The following is a 19,164-nucleotide window of genomic DNA, read 5'->3' as shown; positions in this document are numbered from 1 at the left end:
CGCAAACGCTTGATTGCAGTAGTTGCTGCTAAGGGTGGCCCAACCAGTTATTAGGTTTAGGGGGCAAACACTTTTTCACACAGGGCCATGTAGCTTTGGATTTTTTTCTTCCTCATTAATAAAACCCTTCATTTAAAAACTGCATTTTGTGTTTACTTGTGTTATCTTTGACTAATGTTTAAATTTGTTTGATGATCTGAAACATTTAAGTGTGGAAAACATGCAAAAAAGTAAGAAATCAGGAAGGGGGCAAACACTTTTTCACACCACTGTATTCTGAGGCTCAGGAGCTAGCTAACTATGTTTCAGGTCCAGGTTTTATTTTTAAATTTGTTTATACAGTATATGGCAATTTGTTGGCAAATGTCTGTGGCACTGTAGAAGCAGTACGATACTCTTCAAGTTTGTATGTTGAACAGTTTGTTGGGCATTACCCATCAACACTGCACGTCTCAGAAGAACTGAGCTGGCAACAAATATGTGCTAAAGGTCTCTGCTGCAAATCAGACACACCTAGAATGTGAGGAAATATGTCAGCATCGGGTGTAGCTTTTTTTAACTTAGTTTTTTTTTTTTTTCACTTCCAGCAACTCAAACAGTCATTTCAAGAATTCCCAGGCTGTTTTTCACAGCTGTGCCTATGTGGCTTACAGGCAAACAATAAATTAAAATAAACCTTTGTAGCTTGAAGTATTCATTTTGAAATAAAACAGTCAGGAAAAGGGAATGTTGGACAAAAAAGGCTAAAATAAAGAAGGTGAAGGTTGGGGAGGGGAGTTGCATGTGTGTGTATGCAGGGGCATGATGTTTGTATAGACTCAGGTGGGGGAGATAAAGACATATATATACTGTAAGATATGTAGGCGGATTTCAGTTACCTCACTATGTTAGTCTGGAGATAGCAGGGCCCCGTCTTTTAATAAATATTTCTTTTAGGAGTCTCAAGGAGTACGTTATCTGTTCCATCTGTTCCATTTCCCATACCTTCTCAGTCTACAGTACATATTTTATGTCAGGGGTCAGGGTTTAACCACTTAAATTGATGCATTTAAGTGCTGCTGTTGTCAAATGCTGTTGCCCTGCAGTGTTAGACCTAATACTGCTATCCTTGAATCTTTTGTGAGATTTTGGTCAAATATTTTCTTAAGTGCCTCAAAAATCTCTCCAAAATGTACTTAACTTACTGCATTTCCAAAATATGTGGGTACGGTTGCCAGTTTGTGCACCACAGTTTATCAGGTGTCGCTTTGTGCCATAGATTGTACCAAAAATTTGAGAAAACAGTCTCACCCCAAGGCCCAATCAGTAAAAAAAAAAAAGTATCATCAAACAAAATGGTTTGACACCTGAACCATACCAAACTGTAGTTGTGAAATATATTCACATGGGGTTTGAAAGAAGTTGTGAGCAGCAGCAGGAGCTTTCTTATTAAGAGAGCGCCACAGAGATGTGATTATATAATTCATGGAGGATATACAGAAAATTAGTCTACATATGACGTTACATAATACGTTATGGAACAAGACAGTTACCATGGATGTAACTGTAAGCTCCTTGTTTATACTACACCAGCCAGACAGTCATAAAATACATTAAAGGGATAGTACACCCAAAAATGAAAATTCAGCCATTATCTACTCACCCATATGCTGATGGAGGCTCAGGTGAAGTTTTAGAGACTTCAGGAGATCCAAGGGGAGAGGAGGTAGCAACACAACTCCACCTAATGGAGGCTTACAGCGCCCCAGATTCAAACGTCCAAAAACACATAATTGAAACCACAAAGTATCTCCACACTGCTCATCCGTAGTGATCCAAGTGTCCTGAAGCCCAGACATAAAAAGTTGTTTGGAAAAACGTCATTTGAACTCTGTTTTTAGCCTCATTGTAGCCTGTAGCTCTAACTGCCTCTCTGTGCTCCGTGCTCACGTGTGCACACGAGACCAGCAAAAGCACATGAACAACTTTTTATGTCTGGGCTTCAGGACACTTGGATCACTACAGACGAGCAGTATGGAGATATTTTGTGGTTTCAATTATGTGTTTTTGGACGTTTGATTCTGGGGCGCTGTAAGCCTCCATTAGGTGGAGTTGTGTTGCTACCCCCTCTCCCCTGGGATCTCCGCAAGTGTTGTGAGGACTCTAAAACTTCACCTGAGCCTCCCTCGGCAAATGGGTGAGTAGATAATGTCTGAATTTTCATTTTTGGGTGCACTATCCCTTTAAGTGTCATTCACGTATTCTGTTTTTGTTTGAAGCATATTAAACAACTACATACTTAATTCAGTAGGAAGTCATCCTGTGTTTTGTGTTTTGTGTCTGTCATTATAAACATAATTTAAAAACTCATTCATGTTCACTTTTTTTTCTTTCTTTCTTTCTTTCTTTCTTTCTTTTCCTCCCTCCATCCTCTCCGTCCTCTTTATTTGATCACCAGAGAGGGATGTCGCATTGAGAATGTTCAAAAGAATATTAGAGCCAGGAAATATGCCTTCAACATGTTGCAGCTGATGGCCTTTCCCAAGTGCTACCGACCACCGGAGGGGACGTACGGCAAAGTTGACTCTTGAGGCCGTAAGCCATGTACTGTAAAACAAAAGCTTCAAATGTAAAAATGTTTTATTGTTTGTAACCAAAACAAAAAAGTGCTGGATTTTATATTTTGCTGATGGTTGTTTAGTTTTTGGTTGCTCTGTTTTCTTTAGATGTTATGATGTGGTTATGTGTTATTCCGTTCCCAAGCTGGATTTGCCAACATGTTATGTGTAAAATTGATGCACTTTTCATTGTTGCCTTGTTTATTTTTCATGACCTGAGCAGTGATAAACAGTAACAGTGTAACTGTGGTCACACCATAGCGTGTGGGTCATATCTGTGTGTGGCTGCACAGTACGTTAATGATCTGTTTTAAGACTTCAAGCAGTGCATTTGTATGACTGAAGAATACGTAGTATTAACTTAAAGGTCCAATACCAGCTTGGTCTGAACTGTTTCAGAGGTGATGACATATAAGAAAGCTCCACCCACTGACTGATTATCTTAAAAGCTTTAAACAGTTATTGGACTTTTGAGTTGAGACTGTTTTTGTTAAAGCAGTGCGTCACACACAAAATGACCATTTGTTTATTAATAAGTCACGCAGTGTTACCCTGAATTTGAGAAATAACTTTTTGTGCATGCCTTGACAGAAAACGGTGAACATATTGATTTACTGACTGATTGAGGACCCCGTTTAACAGCAGCAAAACTATATTAAAACATCCGTTTACAAACTCGCACACAACTTGTGCAGTATAATCCAAGTCTCATTTATCCAGTTGTATGCTCAGTACTTCCCAAACACATGCAGGTTCGCTTGAAAAAACAACCTTATCAGAGTCTGGCTTTGAAGAGAGCATAGATAAGTTTCTTATCTAAGAGTTCAGTTTGAAATATTAAGGTTTAAGCGAAAGTGCAAGTGTTTGGAAAGTACTGAGCATATGACTAGACAAATGAGACTTGGATTATACTGCACAAGTTGTGTGAGAATTTGTAAACTGATGTTTTGATATAGTTTTGCTGATGTTAAAGGTGGTCCACAATCATTTAATAAATCAATATGTTCACTGTTTTCTGTGGAGTCATGCAAGACAAAGTTTTCTTAATGAATTCAAGGTAACACGGCTGACTAACTAATACACAAATGGTCATTTTTTGGGTGAAATATTTCTTTAGGTTAATTGATAACTCTAAATTGTCCGTAGGTGTGAATGTGAGCGTGAATGGTTGGTTGTTTGGTTAGAAGATTAATGAATATACTGTTCCCAAGGCCAAGAATAAACATCCATGCCTCAGTGATTTTTGTGGTATACATACTGCTCTCCACAATGACTTGGAAACAAACTGTTCATAGCCTCATTCCATGTTTGGATGTACCAAGTTTTCCATGACGACTGTGCAACATTCAGAACTGAAATTGTATCATGCTCTACAGCAGTTGTTCCCAACTGGTGAGTCGCAGTGGTTCCCAACTGGTGGGTTGCAGTCCAGAAGTGGGTCTTGGGTCCATCCTGAACACAAGTGACTCGCAAACATGTCAAGTTTGCAAACATCACACTTTATTTTTAAGTACAGTGAATTTCCGGTACAGAGCTTTGATTTTAAAGTGCTGTTTCCTGCTGTAAAGTGAGGAGTAACGCACAGCTTCGTGACAGAGACAGCATACTAGCTCGACAACATGGCCAAACACAAGTATGATGCTGAATATATTAAACTGTGTGGACCTTGAACTAATGACTAAGGAGAAATCTGGACCCTGTGGCAGGACCAGTTGGGAACCACTGCTCTACAGGATTTCATCCATTCCCGCAGTTCTTAAACAACTGATCTGCAAATTGTATAGCATCACATATTCAGGTCTAAACTTGGCCTGTTTTTTATTTCTTGACTTTTGCATATGTATTTTCATTCATGTGTAATAACAAACCAGTATTTCAACCTGTTTCCTAACTCATCCCACTTTGTTAATGGTTGCACCTGAGCTTTTTCCATAATATTTTTATATCTCGAGGTACAGGCCAGCGAAACCACATGAGGCACAGGAGGAAGTTAGATCAGGATGAGGACCATCGTTTCTAAATGCTATGTGTCAAATTCAATTATTTATTTTTGTATTTTTAAGTGATTTTATATTCTAAGGGTTGCTGCCTTGGACTTTAATGCATGTTTGAAATGTATTTGTTGTGTTATACTGTACATTGGATATTTACAATTGTCTATTTGAAATTAAATAAAACAATGAATTGACGTGGATATTTGTGATTATCAAAAGTCAAAAGTCTGATGAAGAGCCTGACGCTCGAAACGTTACTCACCTGAATAAATTTCGACTGAGCATTGGAGCCCTGCAGTGTGCGAGCTGTTTGATTTCTCTGTTATTTGTGATTGTATAATGATGGACGTGTAATGTTTTGCACACTGTTTTCATTTAATTTCACGGGTGTGTGTTTAATTGAACAGTTAAATGAGTCATAATATAATCCATATGTTGCATTAAAAACATTAACAACTTGCAAGATATATTCAAGTTAAGTACTCAAAGAGATCATTTTTGTGTGTGGTTAAAATGAGAAAAACCTTTAAAAATGTATGTTCAATTAAAACCCTTAGATACCAAACACTTCACTTACCCAAATATGATACCAAAAAATTGTATTTTCAGTATCAAATACTTTACTTGCTTTCTCCTTCAACAGCAGCTGCAGTCAACCTTCATTCACAGAAATAACTTTAGATTCCAGTGGTGACCCCGGGGTCAAGGCAAAAGAAAAAAAATCATGGTACATGTTTAAAAAAAAAAATCAAAAATTGCACCTGAAGCATAACTCTCTCCTCTGCTCCTCATCTGTATGCTCAGTATGTTTAAGTAGTCCTCCCTCAACCAGTAAATCACCCTCACTTCTGGCAGAGCATCACGGCTAAGTGAAGCGGGTACACAGAAGGAAGTGTGTTTAGCTGTGCTGCAGGAAAAGAGCCAGGAATGTTTGGTAAACACTGAACATACTCCGACAAAAGACAGGTGGATTATGCTGCAGAGGCCGTTTAGATTTGATGCTTGTTTTACAGATTATCGGATCACATTACAGTTAGCGTACTCTCAACATGATGAGCAGGATGTTCAGTCTTGTTTTAATCATGTTTTAATCTGTGTTTAAGTTTATTTTAGTCATTTTCCAACCTGTACAACTCAAATACACGAGAGAAAAATAATAATAACAATAAGTAATCATTACTTTTGAAGCAGTTACAAACCAATGCTGACCGAAAAGGTGTTGGCTGAAGCCTCAACGTACTGCACCTACCCTTTTTACATTAATTGTTTTGTACCTGTTTCTATCAGGCGGCACGGTCGTGCAGTGGTTAACATTGCTGTCTCACAGCAAGAGGCTGCCTGGCTTGAACCCATGGTGGGAGAGCCCTTCGGTGTAGAGTTTGCATGTTCTCCCCGTGCCAGCATGGGTTTGCTCCGGGTACTCCAGCTTCCTCCCACAGTCCAAAGACATGCAGGTTAATTGGTGAGTCTAAATTGTCCGTAGGTGTGAATGTGAGTGTGAATGTGAGTGTAAATTGTCCGTAGGTGTGAATGTGAGTGTGAATGGTTGTCTGTCTCTATGTGTGAGCCCTGCGATATTCTGGTGACCTGTCCAGTTTGTACCCCGCCTCTTGCCCGATGTCAGCTGGGATAGGCTCTAGCCCTACTGACTCTAATTTTGAACACCTTCTGTGCACAGTCTGGAAGCAGCTTACTTTTTTACTTATACATTCAGTTTTATAGTTCACAAAAATCTCTTAAATTGAGAGCATGTGAATTAATAATTTTACCAGTTTTAACAGCTGCTGAACTTTGGACCTGGGCCTGACCCAACTAGAGGCCACATTTTTATTTATTTCATCAATTACTGTTGTGTTCAGCAGGTTAATACAATTCATTGGCCACGCTCTGTCTCTTCTTTCCCACTGGGCAATAGTAGTAAACAGTTGGCACAGTCAGAGGGAGAGAAGAGAAATGTTTTTAAATAACCAAACCTGAACCCAACCAATCCAAGCCCAAAGACATACCCAAAAAATCAGCCTAAACCCAAACTGAAACCTGATACTGTGTCTGAACCTGTCAGGTTTCTGTCTGACAGTAGAACTTTAGAATAAAGAGCTGATTTCCCATTATGGGTTCACTGTTGCCAAGCTCAGTTTCAATCTGATGTCATTATCAGTGTTATCCAATGACTCATATTCATCACTGTTGGATTTTATTTGGAAAGGCCTCTGACGTGGTCTGTTTACAGGAGCTCTTTGATGAATACACAAACAGAGGAATATAAAAATAGTTATGAAGCAGAACCATTGCTATTAATAAATACACTTTTCATGCTACAAGAAGTTAAAATATCCTTTGTCCTTTCTGAAAATTAATCTGTACATGCAGGTAATAATAGCATGCTGCTTTCATTTTGTGCAGATCTCTGATATCTTAGCTTCATCACAGACCTGGACTTCCTCCAAGGTAATTTCAAAAGTGGTTTTGTTGTACTTTTATTTCATTTCTCGAGTGTCAAATTCCAAACAGAGCATCATATAATGACACCAGTGAAGAGCACAGGATCATCATAAATTTCACAGCTTTTTATACCCACTTAAAGGTGCCCTTTGACCTTGAGTAGCACTATGGAGCAATTCACTTGTACAAGCGGCTCACCATTTTGTTTATATCAGGCATGAGGACGCACATATTTGTGGGAACATAAGGGTCGTGTGTTTAACATTTCTGTTAGACAAGTTCAAAAGGCAGTGAAGAGGAAGACTGCTAGCAAACAAACATGAATGTAACATTTTTTTTTTTTTAAAAAGTGTTTTATACGGAAAGGAATGTGCTCAGCATGTTTGCTTAACGGATAAAGGATACACAATGCACTTTGGTGAGTGTGGCTGCATTCAGACCAATTTCAGCCTTGCAATGCTTCCTTATTCTTTTGAATGAGGTCAGTCTGTCAACGTTTTGGCTTCTCTAAAATAACTAGCCCAGTTGATAAAGGAAATATTGGCATTGTGCGTTTCTGAAAATCAAGAATACATCACATTTGCACATTTCATGCAGGTCATATTTCTGATGTGGCATAGTTTATGAGCTGACTTTGTCATCAGAAGGGATGGTGGATGCCATGGGACCTAGGCAAGAAGCCTGTCCAGCTGCAGATCACAGTTTAAGACCCAACAAACCCGTCACTGTTTTTCCATCGTGGATAGTGCCACGAAAAGTGGTCGTTGTTTTACTGAGACATTGTGCAACCAAAACCAGATATTTTAAACCAAAACGCAACCACAGTGTTGTTAAAATATAAAGTTTCAAGGTATCTGGTACATAATAACGTGCAAATGTAACATATCTGTGGCTAGCACAAACATACAATGCCAACATTTTTTCGACGATTGGTTAAAAAAAGCACAGGGTCGCCCAATCATCTCACATGATGCTGCGTTGGCCAATAAATACATCCAAGCACACATTCTTGGAGGACTATTTTTGAAACATGAACCTGATATTTCTACCTCATGACTGCTGGATGAAAGATACAATTATTGTCACCATGATAACCTTCAAGAGTTGTAAAATCCCATGCGTTTAGGTATCTGATAAGCCTTCAAACTCAGATCTATTACTCATACGGGCCTCTTTGGATCATATTTCATGTCTCATCGGTATCTGACACAACACACCCGCACCAGCAGAGCTGCACACATTTTTTTAATGCAGGGCTGTTTTCAGTATGAATGCCTACGAACAAACCTTAAAGGGCAGCTTTAACAAACACTTAATATATAAAAGAAATACAATGAAAGACATAGTTATATTATTTACTTAAGTGAGGAACTGTTTTGGATATACTGGAGTCCATAAGGAATATACTGTATAATAGGTGTTACATTCAGTAGTGTTTAGCAGTGAGCTTAACCCTATGGGCCCTAGGCGTTTTTTGGGGGCATTTTTACTGCCTTTACTTTTAAGCTCATATCACAGTCATTATAAAGGCTACATACACATGCTATATCTTGGGTTGTTTTTTTTGTTTTTTTCAGGACAATCTGGGCTATCCAGATTTGCCATCATTACATGTCCTTCTATGTGCCTGTATTTTATATTAAATTTTATATCAATGAAAAAAAAATTCTTACATTTTTACATGTATCTCACCATAGCAAGTTGGAAGTAGACATACTCTGCCATATATGAAGAGGGGAGACTCTCTGAAATCTGGCAATATAAGAACCATGATGTCATTCTGTGACAAACGTGGTTTATGCCAGGCGGACATGATTGCCAGTATTTTTTCATTATTGCAAGAAATTCCACAAGTCAAAAATGTGTTTTATTTGAAAGAGACATGCAATATTTACAACTAAGATAACAGAAAAATAGTAATAATATTATTCCTCACTATTTGAAGTGACTGATAACAAGATCTGTATAATGGATTGTAAAGAAATTTGTCAGGTTTTTATTTTGTAGACAATTGATCTGTATTTATAGCGTGATGGGATGACGGCACAATGATGTGTTCGCCAGTAATCCATCCAAGAGTAATGTGTGTGCAAAGCTGTATGAAAGCTTTGTTATACATCATTTTAGTGTAACTTTATCATTGTTTTTCCTTGTGAAAACATTGGACTACCGACAAGCTTCTCGCTATGACACATGGTAGCGGAGAAAATCCATAGAGAAGAACTGGCGTGAATTTGGACGCACTTTGCGTCATTCGGGCCCATAGGGTTAATAATATAATACATTCTGTATATACAGTACAAGCTGCGTCCTGATACTTCTCTCAAAACTGTACAACAGGAAGGCAGATTATGATGCACAGTCACAGAGATTCTGTACAGATAAAAACAGTCAACGGCCAGAGATGCAGTGCTGTCATCCTATAGATTTAAACTGTTATAAAATACAGGACGGCATGGAGTGTCGCATGTCGACATAGTTACAGTGTAATACTGACAAAAATAAAAAGAGCCACAGTACTTTACAGATATATACAAATACACATTTGTAGCTTACAGTATATACATCATGTTACGTTTTTCGAGTATTCAACCGTGTGGTCATTTCTTCCAAAAGGTTATTTAGTCTGTCCAGGAATACTGTAATATTTTTAAGGGAGTATGCTTCACATGGTAGGCAGCCAACCTAAAATTTAAAAGAGACACAATAAAACACATTTTTAAACATTAATAAAATAAATTTTGGGAAAAAATAAATAAATAAAAGCTAATATGGCACAGAAGCTTTGTATAATGTCATATGTTTCACTGGTGAGAAAGAAATTAATGTATCAGCTGTAAAGAGCCTAATTTGCTGAAGAAAACTGAAATTATCTCCTTGCGGTAGTATGTCTCTGTGAACCAGTCAAATTGCACCCACAGTTTACATCCATGCCCATGTTGGATGTTTGTGCCAAATTAGAGAAAATTTCTTCAAGGCCTTTGTGAGATATCACGTTCACAAGAATGAGACAGACGGGGTCACCGTGACCTTGACTTTTTATCACCAGAGTCTATTCAGTTAATCGTTGACGTTTCTGCCAAATTTGGAAAAAAAATCCCCCAAGGTGTTCTTGAGGTATTGCATTCACGAGAATGAGATGGGTGGGGTCAGAGCGACCTTGACCTTTGACCACTACATTCTAATCAGTTCATCGTTCAGTCCAAGAAGACGTTTTTGCCAAATTTGAAGAAATTCCCTCAAGATGTTCTTGAGAGATTGCGACAGACGGACAGATGGACAACCTGAAAACATCATGCATCCAGTTTTTACACACCAGTGATGACTGATGTTTACGGCAGAATTTCAATAAAACGCCCAGTCCCTTTTACTAGCCCGATGTGGCTACACATTTTGACAAATAAAGACCTGTCTCCATCAGACGCCCAGTCTGGTTGCCAAGCAGGTCATTTTTTATAGAAGTTCTTTGGATGTATAAGACCAGATTGTTGGTTGTTGACCCACTTGAGCTAACATTAGACAGTTGTTTAGATCGCACGTAGAGATATTATTGTTAAACTTTGGTCAATATGCTACACATCAGTTAGATTGTCTACAATTCAATCGTTCATTTTATTTGTAGTTTTTCTTTTTTTAGTTTAGTTTATTTAAGAAAGGACAGTGCAAATTAATAAATACACATGGTATAAAAAAGCTAGAATTAGCCAAAAGGCTATTTTTCAGCTGTAGTGTTAATCAAATAATGGCACGGGCTACTAATTAAAGTGTTACGATACCGGGTTCATCTGTGGTTATGTGAGCAGGTAGTTTAATAGTACAGACACTCATTCAGGAGTATTTCATTCACAGGACTTACAGGTTTGGCTGTTTGACCCAGTGTGTCGTTGAAATCAAATATGCAGTTTACGTCACGCATAACTTCTTCTTCATTGATGACCATCATCAACTCCAACATGTAACATCTGAGCGACATGATTTTACATTTCTCCTAGGACAGAGAGAGAGTGACATGCCTCAGTAAGCACAAATACAGTTACAGATGTGTATTACATTAACAGTTAGAAACAGGACTTAATGTGTTTGTGTTTTTTGTGTCAGGCTTTTGTGCAACTTCAACAAAGTTCAACAAGATGTAATGAATTCTGGTTTAAGCAGGTTCTTTATAAAAATACTACTGCTCTCCTGTGTAAGCTTATGTCAATGTGGCGTTTCAATTTTCAGTCTTAACGGATGAGGTTGGCATTATTCTATGGTTTTGTTTTGTTTTGGTCTCTGGAGCTCTGGAGCTCTGGAGAGCTCCTTCAGCGATAGACTGATTCACCCAAAGTGTGTGAAGGAACACCATCGCAGGTCCTTCCTGCCTGCTGCTGTCAGGCTACATAACCAGCACTGCTCACAGTAAACTGCACCATGGAAACTTTATTGACACTATGGACACTTTATGGACACCACAGCTGTCTGCTGTTTTGCACATACAATCACTTGCACTAGATGTGCTCCCTTTATCCACTGCTCATTTTCATTCACTGCTGCTCATTATTATCCACTTCTGATTATTATTATTACTATTATTGTTATTTATCACCGTTTCTTGTATTTTTGTACTTATTTTGCATGCCTAGTTTTTTAAGTTTTAAGTTTTTAAGTTTAAATTTGAAATCTTTAATCTGACTCTTTCCCCTTGACTGCTGTAACACTGGAATTTCTCAATTATGGGATCAATAAAGGTGTATCTTATCTTATCTTATCTTATCTTATCTTTTATTTTTACCTCTTGCTCTATAATTTGCTCAGTCAGTCAGTCCACAAAAATTCCCCCACCCTCGGGTGGCCACAGTTTTGTCGCCCTATGAGGCGAATTATAGGCTTTATTATCATCAACAAATCCCATGAAAAGACGAAAACAAAAATTGCCTCAGTCAGACCTCACCTGTCAGTACTGTCTGACTGCTTTGTCTGTGGTGCTTAGCCCATTACTGCTACTGCAGATGCAAAGTTTCAAAATGGTCACAAATACAGGATGGTTTCATTTTTAAACAAAACTAAAAGTCAGCTGTAATGACAGCAGCACTGTGAGGATGTACTTAGTCACAGTGGTGCTAACCACAAATGCTGACATCAGCATGCTAACATGGTCACAGTTACAATGTGACCATGCTGATCTTTAGCAAGTATAATGTTTACCATGCTCATGTTAGCATGCTAACATTTGCTAATTAGCGCTAAACACAAAGTACAGCTGTGATGAGCTGATCGGAATGTCATTAGATTTGCAGGTATTTAGTAATAAACCAAAGTATGGCACAAATTGATGGTGTAATATGTTAAGTCAGGGGACCCACAACTTATTACAAATTACAATTGACATTGTCAACCTTACGGTGGCTCTAGAGCAAAGGTCAGAACATCACCCAAGTTTTACCAGTGTTTGGCAACTTTCTCACTAGATTTAGCAACTTCTCAGACTCTCTTTGCAACTTTATTCCAAAAAGTCACTACCAAAAAAATTAAGTACCATCACCAGTCAAGACTACTGTCCAGAATCCAGAAGTGACTACTGTAACAGCGTTCTTTATGGTTCACCATCCAAAGTCCTAAATAAACTCCAATACATCCAGAACTCTGCTGCCCGTCTGCTCACCCATTCCTGCTCCCACGATCACATCACCCCTGTCCCTCAGAACCTCCACTGGCTCCCTGTCCCACGACGCATCCAATTCAAAGTCCTTCTCCTCACTCATAAAGCCCTCCATAACCAGGCCCCCTCCTACCTCATCGACCTGCTCCACCGCCACACTCCTTCCCGCAGCCTCGGCTCCTCTGATGCTAACCTCCTGACTCCACCACTCAGGACCAAGCACCAGACCTGGGGTGACAGTGTTCTCCATAGCCGCTCCCTACCTCTGGAACTCTCTCCCCCAACACATTTGAGACTGCGCCGACCTCTCCCGGTTCAAATCACACATCAAAACTCATTTATTCAAAATGGCTTTTACTGTGTGAATGATGTTGTTTGTATTTTACTGTACTCTATTTTATGATTGGTTTTAACTAATGTAAAGTGTCTTTGAGTACCATAAAAAGTGCTCTGTAAATATAATGTAGTATTATTATTATCGTTATCATTATTAAGTGACGAATTCAGACCATAACGGAAAAAGAAAAATATATCATACGCTGCTCAAAGTAATCTCAGTCCACGGCTCTCATTGGAAAAGAGTTGGCAACACTGGTCATTACCAGTCATCCTCTCTGGACCATAAATGTCTTTATGAAATTTTATGGCAATTGATCCATTAGTGTTGAAATTCAGTCAGAACCAAAGAGGTGGACCAACCCACATCCACAGAGTCATTCCACCAACGTGGCTAAGAAAGTCACTACACAGACAATACTGCGTCAATAGCATCAATTTTTTTATTGGTTTTGGTTGTTTTCATAGGGTTTGTGGACAATAAGAAAAACAGTATATGGTACATCGCAAACCTCCTCCTTTATGTCTTGGGACTTCGACAGGGGGTCCTCAGAGTTACTGCGGGTCAAATTATTGTTTGGTATTTTAATGAAGTTTTCATTAAAGGGTTTTTAGTTATGTTTTGTTTTGTTTCAAAAATGTAAACATGTCCGAAAATACATATTAATGTGAATCCAACATTTCATTAGTAAAGATAAATTAGCCTATTAAAAAAAAACAATTAATTTACAGTATACAACACTGACTATAGGCAAACAGTTAGCTAGCTAATGCGAACTCACTGTATGGTACCTGTGTATAGCAGCGAGGCGAACTAGTCAACAGTTACAAATTATTGAAACATGGTGACCACTTAGCTATACATTTATTTCATGTGTACGGACATACTTGTAAGCCACAATGAGTCGTTTTGTAACTTTTCGAGCAAGAGACTCCTGAAATACCATCCACCTCAGAAACAAACATACTGTAATGTGTATGAATCTGCCAGTAAATGAAGCGACGCCTGCGAGCTAGTTCAGGCAGTCAACTCGAGCTGCACTGATTCATACTCACACGTCATACGTCACTCCCCATATGTCATCTACAAACACACCCTCCAAATTTGGCGGTCTATTTAAGCTGCAAATAGCTGCATCTTCCCAGCTCTCCCTTTGCATTGTCTGTGCTGCTGCTGCTGCCCTGTATCAGTTCTGCCGCTCGCTCTTTCAGCCACACCTCCACCCCAGCATCCATATGCAGGCTCCGGCTAGGGGGGAAAAGGTTTGATCATCACTTCCCAATATCTCATGTAAACATATCTGCGGGAAGTGATGAGGCCGGCGTCTAGACGCCAAACTCTAACTATGTTCTGCTGTTGAAATAAATATTTAAACGTGAGTTGTCTGACTGAACTATTACTTTGATAGCTTAGTATTTTATGCACCATAAAATGGTATACTTATGATCTTTTCATAGCTTCCTGACTATAATCAAAACTGAAATGTTAACATGTACCTTTACAACTTACTTCAACGTCATTAGCTGACGGAGCATACAGCATAGCGTCAGATTTCTGAAAAGGAGTAGGAAAAAAAATAACAAAATTACATAGATGCTTACAAATATTAAACAAAAACTATCCACTACACGTGTAAAAAGGATACAAGACAAGAAAGTGTCAACAAAAGCCCTGTTTCCACCAAATACTTTCGGTATGGTACCTTTGGAACCAAAAGTAACCCTACAGACATGGTACCTAGACCCTTGGTCCGCTTAGCGTTTCCACCACAAACAGTACTCTTAAATGTAGGCAGGGTTGTTGTCACTCACTGCTCTGCCCAGCACTCACTGTATTTCCTCGTTTATCATCCACAGAACAAAATTGCACGCCGACATTTTCAGAACAAAATAAAACAGGCTGCAGTGAGAGTCTCTCTCCATGGGATATTTAAAGGCGCTGTATGTAACAATGTGGCCAAAACGGTTACTGCACTCAAATTCAAAATACTGCCGCAAGTCGTGTCCGCCCCCCCCTCCCCTACAGATTCGAGGTTGCTGCTCTGTGCTGAATTGCTGCGTTGTGCTCCGGCGTCCGGCAAAAATAGAAGTCCTGCGTATCTGTTGCGGAGGGCTCCGGAGTGCCGCAGCAGAGACGGAGCCGGAACGCAGCACAGCCGCAGCCAGTGGAAACACACACATTGACTAGAACTAAATCCTATCGGCTCTGCTGCCGTGCCGGAGCGCAGACGCAACCAACACGCATCTGGTGGAAATTGGGGGTGATTTGTTTGCCCACGGGCGGCTGCCGTGGCAGGGCCGCGTCGCCGTGTCCTTGATCTTTGGTTTTCCAGCGGACCGTTCGAGCAAGTCCGGCTTCTCTGCTGCTAACGCTGCTGCCAGGAGCGGAGGAGGAGCCGGCTGCTAATGCTATGTACCAGGACACTGCTAATGCTGCTTGCCGTGCTGCTAACGTTTGTTTCTCAAAAAAATCAGTCGGGTCGATGACCCACCTGCACATGGGCTACAATGTATGATCGAAAATGAATAACAGTTGAAAGTATTCGAAATGTCCATCCCCGTCTAGATGATGCTAGTTGGCCAACTTTGGCTAAAGCTTACCTGTCAAGGAGAAGAGTAGCCACTTCGACATCCGATTTCAAATTCTTCTCCACTTTCAACCGTCTCCACCGTTCAAAAACATCTCCTATATAGACCCTCGCTTTGCCTCGAGTTTTGTCTTGGCGTTTTTGGGAATCATAACGAGGTCGTTTGGGTTTAGTTGCACCGTCAGCCATTGTAGCTCAGTCGTAACTGTAACTGCTGCTGAGACTCTGCTGACTGCGTGACTGGTAGACGGCGGTGGGTGGCGCAACAGGCCAAAACACAAATTCAAAACATAAACATGATTTGCGGACCGTAAATTTTTTTTTTAAATGCGAATATTCTGGCTGTACTATTGTTGTCAGTGAGATCAGTATGTTATATTAAGATTATTCCTTAGTCTCTGTGACATATTAGGAGGATTTTACGACTATTTGCTTTAGATGTCTTACATATAGCTCCTTTAAAAATAACGGGTTTGTGCGTTTAGTCCTTCTCAGGCAAGCTCAGGGGTTTAATGTTGCCTGTGCCCACAAGAACAACGCTCCGCAACGCTTTTTTTTCTCAGAGTAAGGATTAGAAAATATGCAGTTGAAATTTAAGGTGTGCTGATGGCTTCTCGTCATCATCTCATACATTGAGTAACATTACAAGTTAACGTTCCACCTTAAAAGTCGCTGGCAGTTGGCCCAGTGAATTAAGTTATTTTCTTTCCGACTACAGCTGCTGCAAGAGGCAGCAAAACATCCTTAGTTACACTTAACTAATAAAACTCTCCTCGGTATGAACAGTGAGCTTCAAAACCTGCCAAGACTCGGCCCTGAGCAGCAGTAATGACAGTAGAGTGATCGTCCACTATTGACCAAACAACAGACACACAGTGTTCACAGTTCCACCTTTTAGTACCAGATCTGTGTGCTAGGTACCCCAACAGAGGGGTGACCAAAAATGGTGACGATATGGAACGGTTCCTTTGGTACCATCTAGGCCTGGGACGATCAGCTATCAAATCGTATATTGGCAATTGGAGGGTTGCCAGGCAATTAGCTGGATATCAAGGCGATTTTGAAAAAAGAAAGGAAAAAAAAAAAAACGGCGCTCTACCGTGCATTAAGAGATGTTTTTTGGGGAAATACATGACTGTCAGAGAAGCCCCGTTTACAAACAGACCTACAATCCATCTCCTCTCCTCTCCTTTCTCTCTTCTCAGCGGAGGGTGCCCTGTCAGCCCTGCGCTGACAGTGACAGGGCGCATCTCTTTGATCCAAAGTGACACAGCACGTTTGCTCATGCTTCGGGGTCGTTCAATAGAGTAATTGCAAATAAATATTGTTTTAATGTGTAACTATTGAAATGTTCACAAGGGCTTTCATAAATTTGCAGGTTAAAAGTTAATGACAGCGACTTGAAGTGAGGAGGAACAACATGTCTCCGGCTTGTCAGCGCAGCGGTACCGACACCGCTGCGCTGACAAGCCGGAAACGCTCAATTTTGCATGTGATGCAAAATATTAAAATAACGTGGTAGTGATTGACGTAAGACACGTGCCAAGGACGTAACCCCCACGTGCCAAGGACGTAACCATGAAATTTAGAGGCAATCGCACAGCCCTAGTACCATCCACAACTTTTCACAGTGGAAACAGAAAAAAAGCGTCCCGAACTGCTTGGTGGAAACAGGGCTTAAGTATCAGAGACCATAAAAATACGATGGTTTCTTCATCTGATATAAAACAAATCCTTATATCATAGGTAGTAAAAGATAAACATAACCAAAATGTTATTTTATTTGATACCTTCTCTCACCTCAATGGAGGGTGTCAGCCTCTCCAAGCATTTCTGAACCTGTGGTGTACTGTGCACGTAGGCAGCACACACAGATGTACTCAAGAAGCTTTAAGAGAACGAGGAGACATTGATTAAAAAAAACATAGTAACTATGCAGATATCTGATGTTTTGGGTCCTCGCAGCACCGGCTGTAAAAGTAGACAGATGTTAAAAAAATTACTGTACACTGACCCACTGTTACTTATGCTGCTTACTGAGCTACAAGTTGTATCTTGCAGACTCAGCTGTCAGTTTGTTTGTCAGCGTGTTGCCATTGTGCTGGTGGTGATTACGCAGTTACATAAAAGCAAGTGAGCCAGTGATGTGTAGATAATAAATGAGTCCCTTCTGTATGGATGAGTAATATCAAGTTAATCAGGATGTTTTTTTGGGATGAGACTTATCTCATGAATTCTTCTGAACAATTTTCTTTCATGAGTAATGTAGAGTATCTCACATAGCTTGTGTATTTTTTTTGTCTGTGTGTTTTTCAAGCTTAACTGTTTATTACAGAAACATTTCCTCTGTCATTTTTAAGTATGATAACCAATATTTCAATTATGGAAAAATGAGTCACACACTGTATGCCTACCTCAGAACTAAGAAACAAAGCCAGACCTGAGTTTTGTGGCTCTCTCGGCACTGGTTACAGGTCAGCAGGAACTGGACGCCTTTCTAGAAATAAGACATGGAAATGTTAGTGTGTCATCCTTCAGGTTACCCTGTCAAGCTTGAGTGAAACTGTTCATTAATATGATAAAAACCAACAACATATGTTTGTAAAAGGTCAAACATGCAGCAATAAGACCCGAGACAACAAAATATTTTTACTAGGTGTTGGGGAAAAATTAACACAGCATCGTGCGATTGCTTTTTCAGCCCAGTAATATACACTGTGTTGCAAAGAAAATGACTGAAGTTAGAAGAACAGACTGAAAACTTTATCTTATTAGAAAATACAGATGTTCCTGTGTTCCTGGATGTCAAGTTCCCTCTGTTTTGTTTTGTATGTTTTTGTGTGTGTGTCCTGTGGGTGTGTGTAAGAAAATACAGATGTTGACAAACTTTTCTAAAATTAGTAGATTAAAAAAGGTGATAAATTGCAACATATCGCAATATATATTATTGCAATATTCAGCATGTTTGAAATCGCAATAACATTGTATCATGACTTAAGTATTGTGATGTGATCGTATCTTTGTGCCTCTGGTGATTCCCACTCCTCATTTTTACTACATTAATTCATGAATTTGGCTTGTTTTAAATTAACCATCTGCTGTAACCTCTAAACCTATTTCAGTATTAGTTTGTTCAGTAAATCCAGTGGAGCTGAAATGAACTGACTTTGCCCACAAGTATTAGTATTGTGAAATAATTAATGCCGCTGATATTATCTTGGCTTCCGCAGCAGCTCATCAATCACACACTGCAGAAGGCTTTTCTTCCCTGTCATGATTTGAGTATTAAGTCTTCAGGCTACAAGATTTTCCTCTTTATCACACAAATCAGTCCCTGGACTGTGAATTCATCTCTACATACATTTTGAAATTTGATGTGGTCATTTTCCATCCCTTTGGGATCATCTTTCATCTTCTTTTGCATCTCTCTGTTGGTTTGTGGTTTTATGTCTCTCTGTGGTTGTTTTGAATCTCTCTGTGGTTGTTTTGTGTCTCTCTGTGGTTGTTTTATGTCTCTCTGTGGTTTTATGTCTCTTTGTGGTTGTTTTCTATGTGGTTGTTTTGTGTGT

General features: G+C 39.5%; 2 protein-coding genes across 2 annotated transcripts in view; one reads left to right on the top strand and one right to left on the bottom strand.

The window, feature by feature from the left end:
• Positions 1-4,880, top strand: part of inpp4b (inositol polyphosphate-4-phosphatase type II B) — a 201,758-nt gene extending 196,878 nt beyond the window's left edge. Inside the window, exon 22 of the mRNA XM_050044694.1 lies at positions 2,438-4,880. Within this exon, the coding sequence (XP_049900651.1) occupies positions 2,438-2,570 (133 nt within the window). The 3' untranslated portion in view covers positions 2,571-4,880. The remainder of the gene's footprint in view (positions 1-2,437) is intronic.
• Positions 4,881-7,055: 2,175 nt separating this feature from the next.
• Positions 7,056-19,164, bottom strand: part of LOC126390881 (interleukin-15-like) — a 21,024-nt gene continuing 8,915 nt past the window's right edge. The window contains exons 2-6 of the mRNA XM_050045373.1: positions 18,010-18,092; positions 17,396-17,483; positions 14,518-14,562; positions 10,890-11,021; positions 7,056-9,718 (exon numbers count right to left, since the gene is read on the bottom strand). Coding sequence (XP_049901330.1) covers positions 9,605-9,718; positions 10,890-11,021; positions 14,518-14,562; positions 17,396-17,483; positions 18,010-18,092 — 462 coding nt within the window. The 3' untranslated portion in view covers positions 7,056-9,604. The remainder of the gene's footprint in view (positions 9,719-10,889; positions 11,022-14,517; positions 14,563-17,395; positions 17,484-18,009; positions 18,093-19,164) is intronic.

This window comes from Epinephelus moara, chromosome 5 (assembly GCF_006386435.1).
Source record: "Epinephelus moara isolate mb chromosome 5, YSFRI_EMoa_1.0, whole genome shotgun sequence".
NCBI lineage: Eukaryota > Metazoa > Chordata > Actinopteri > Perciformes > Serranidae > Epinephelus > Epinephelus moara.
This window is presented reverse-complemented; position numbering and strand designations above follow the sequence as displayed.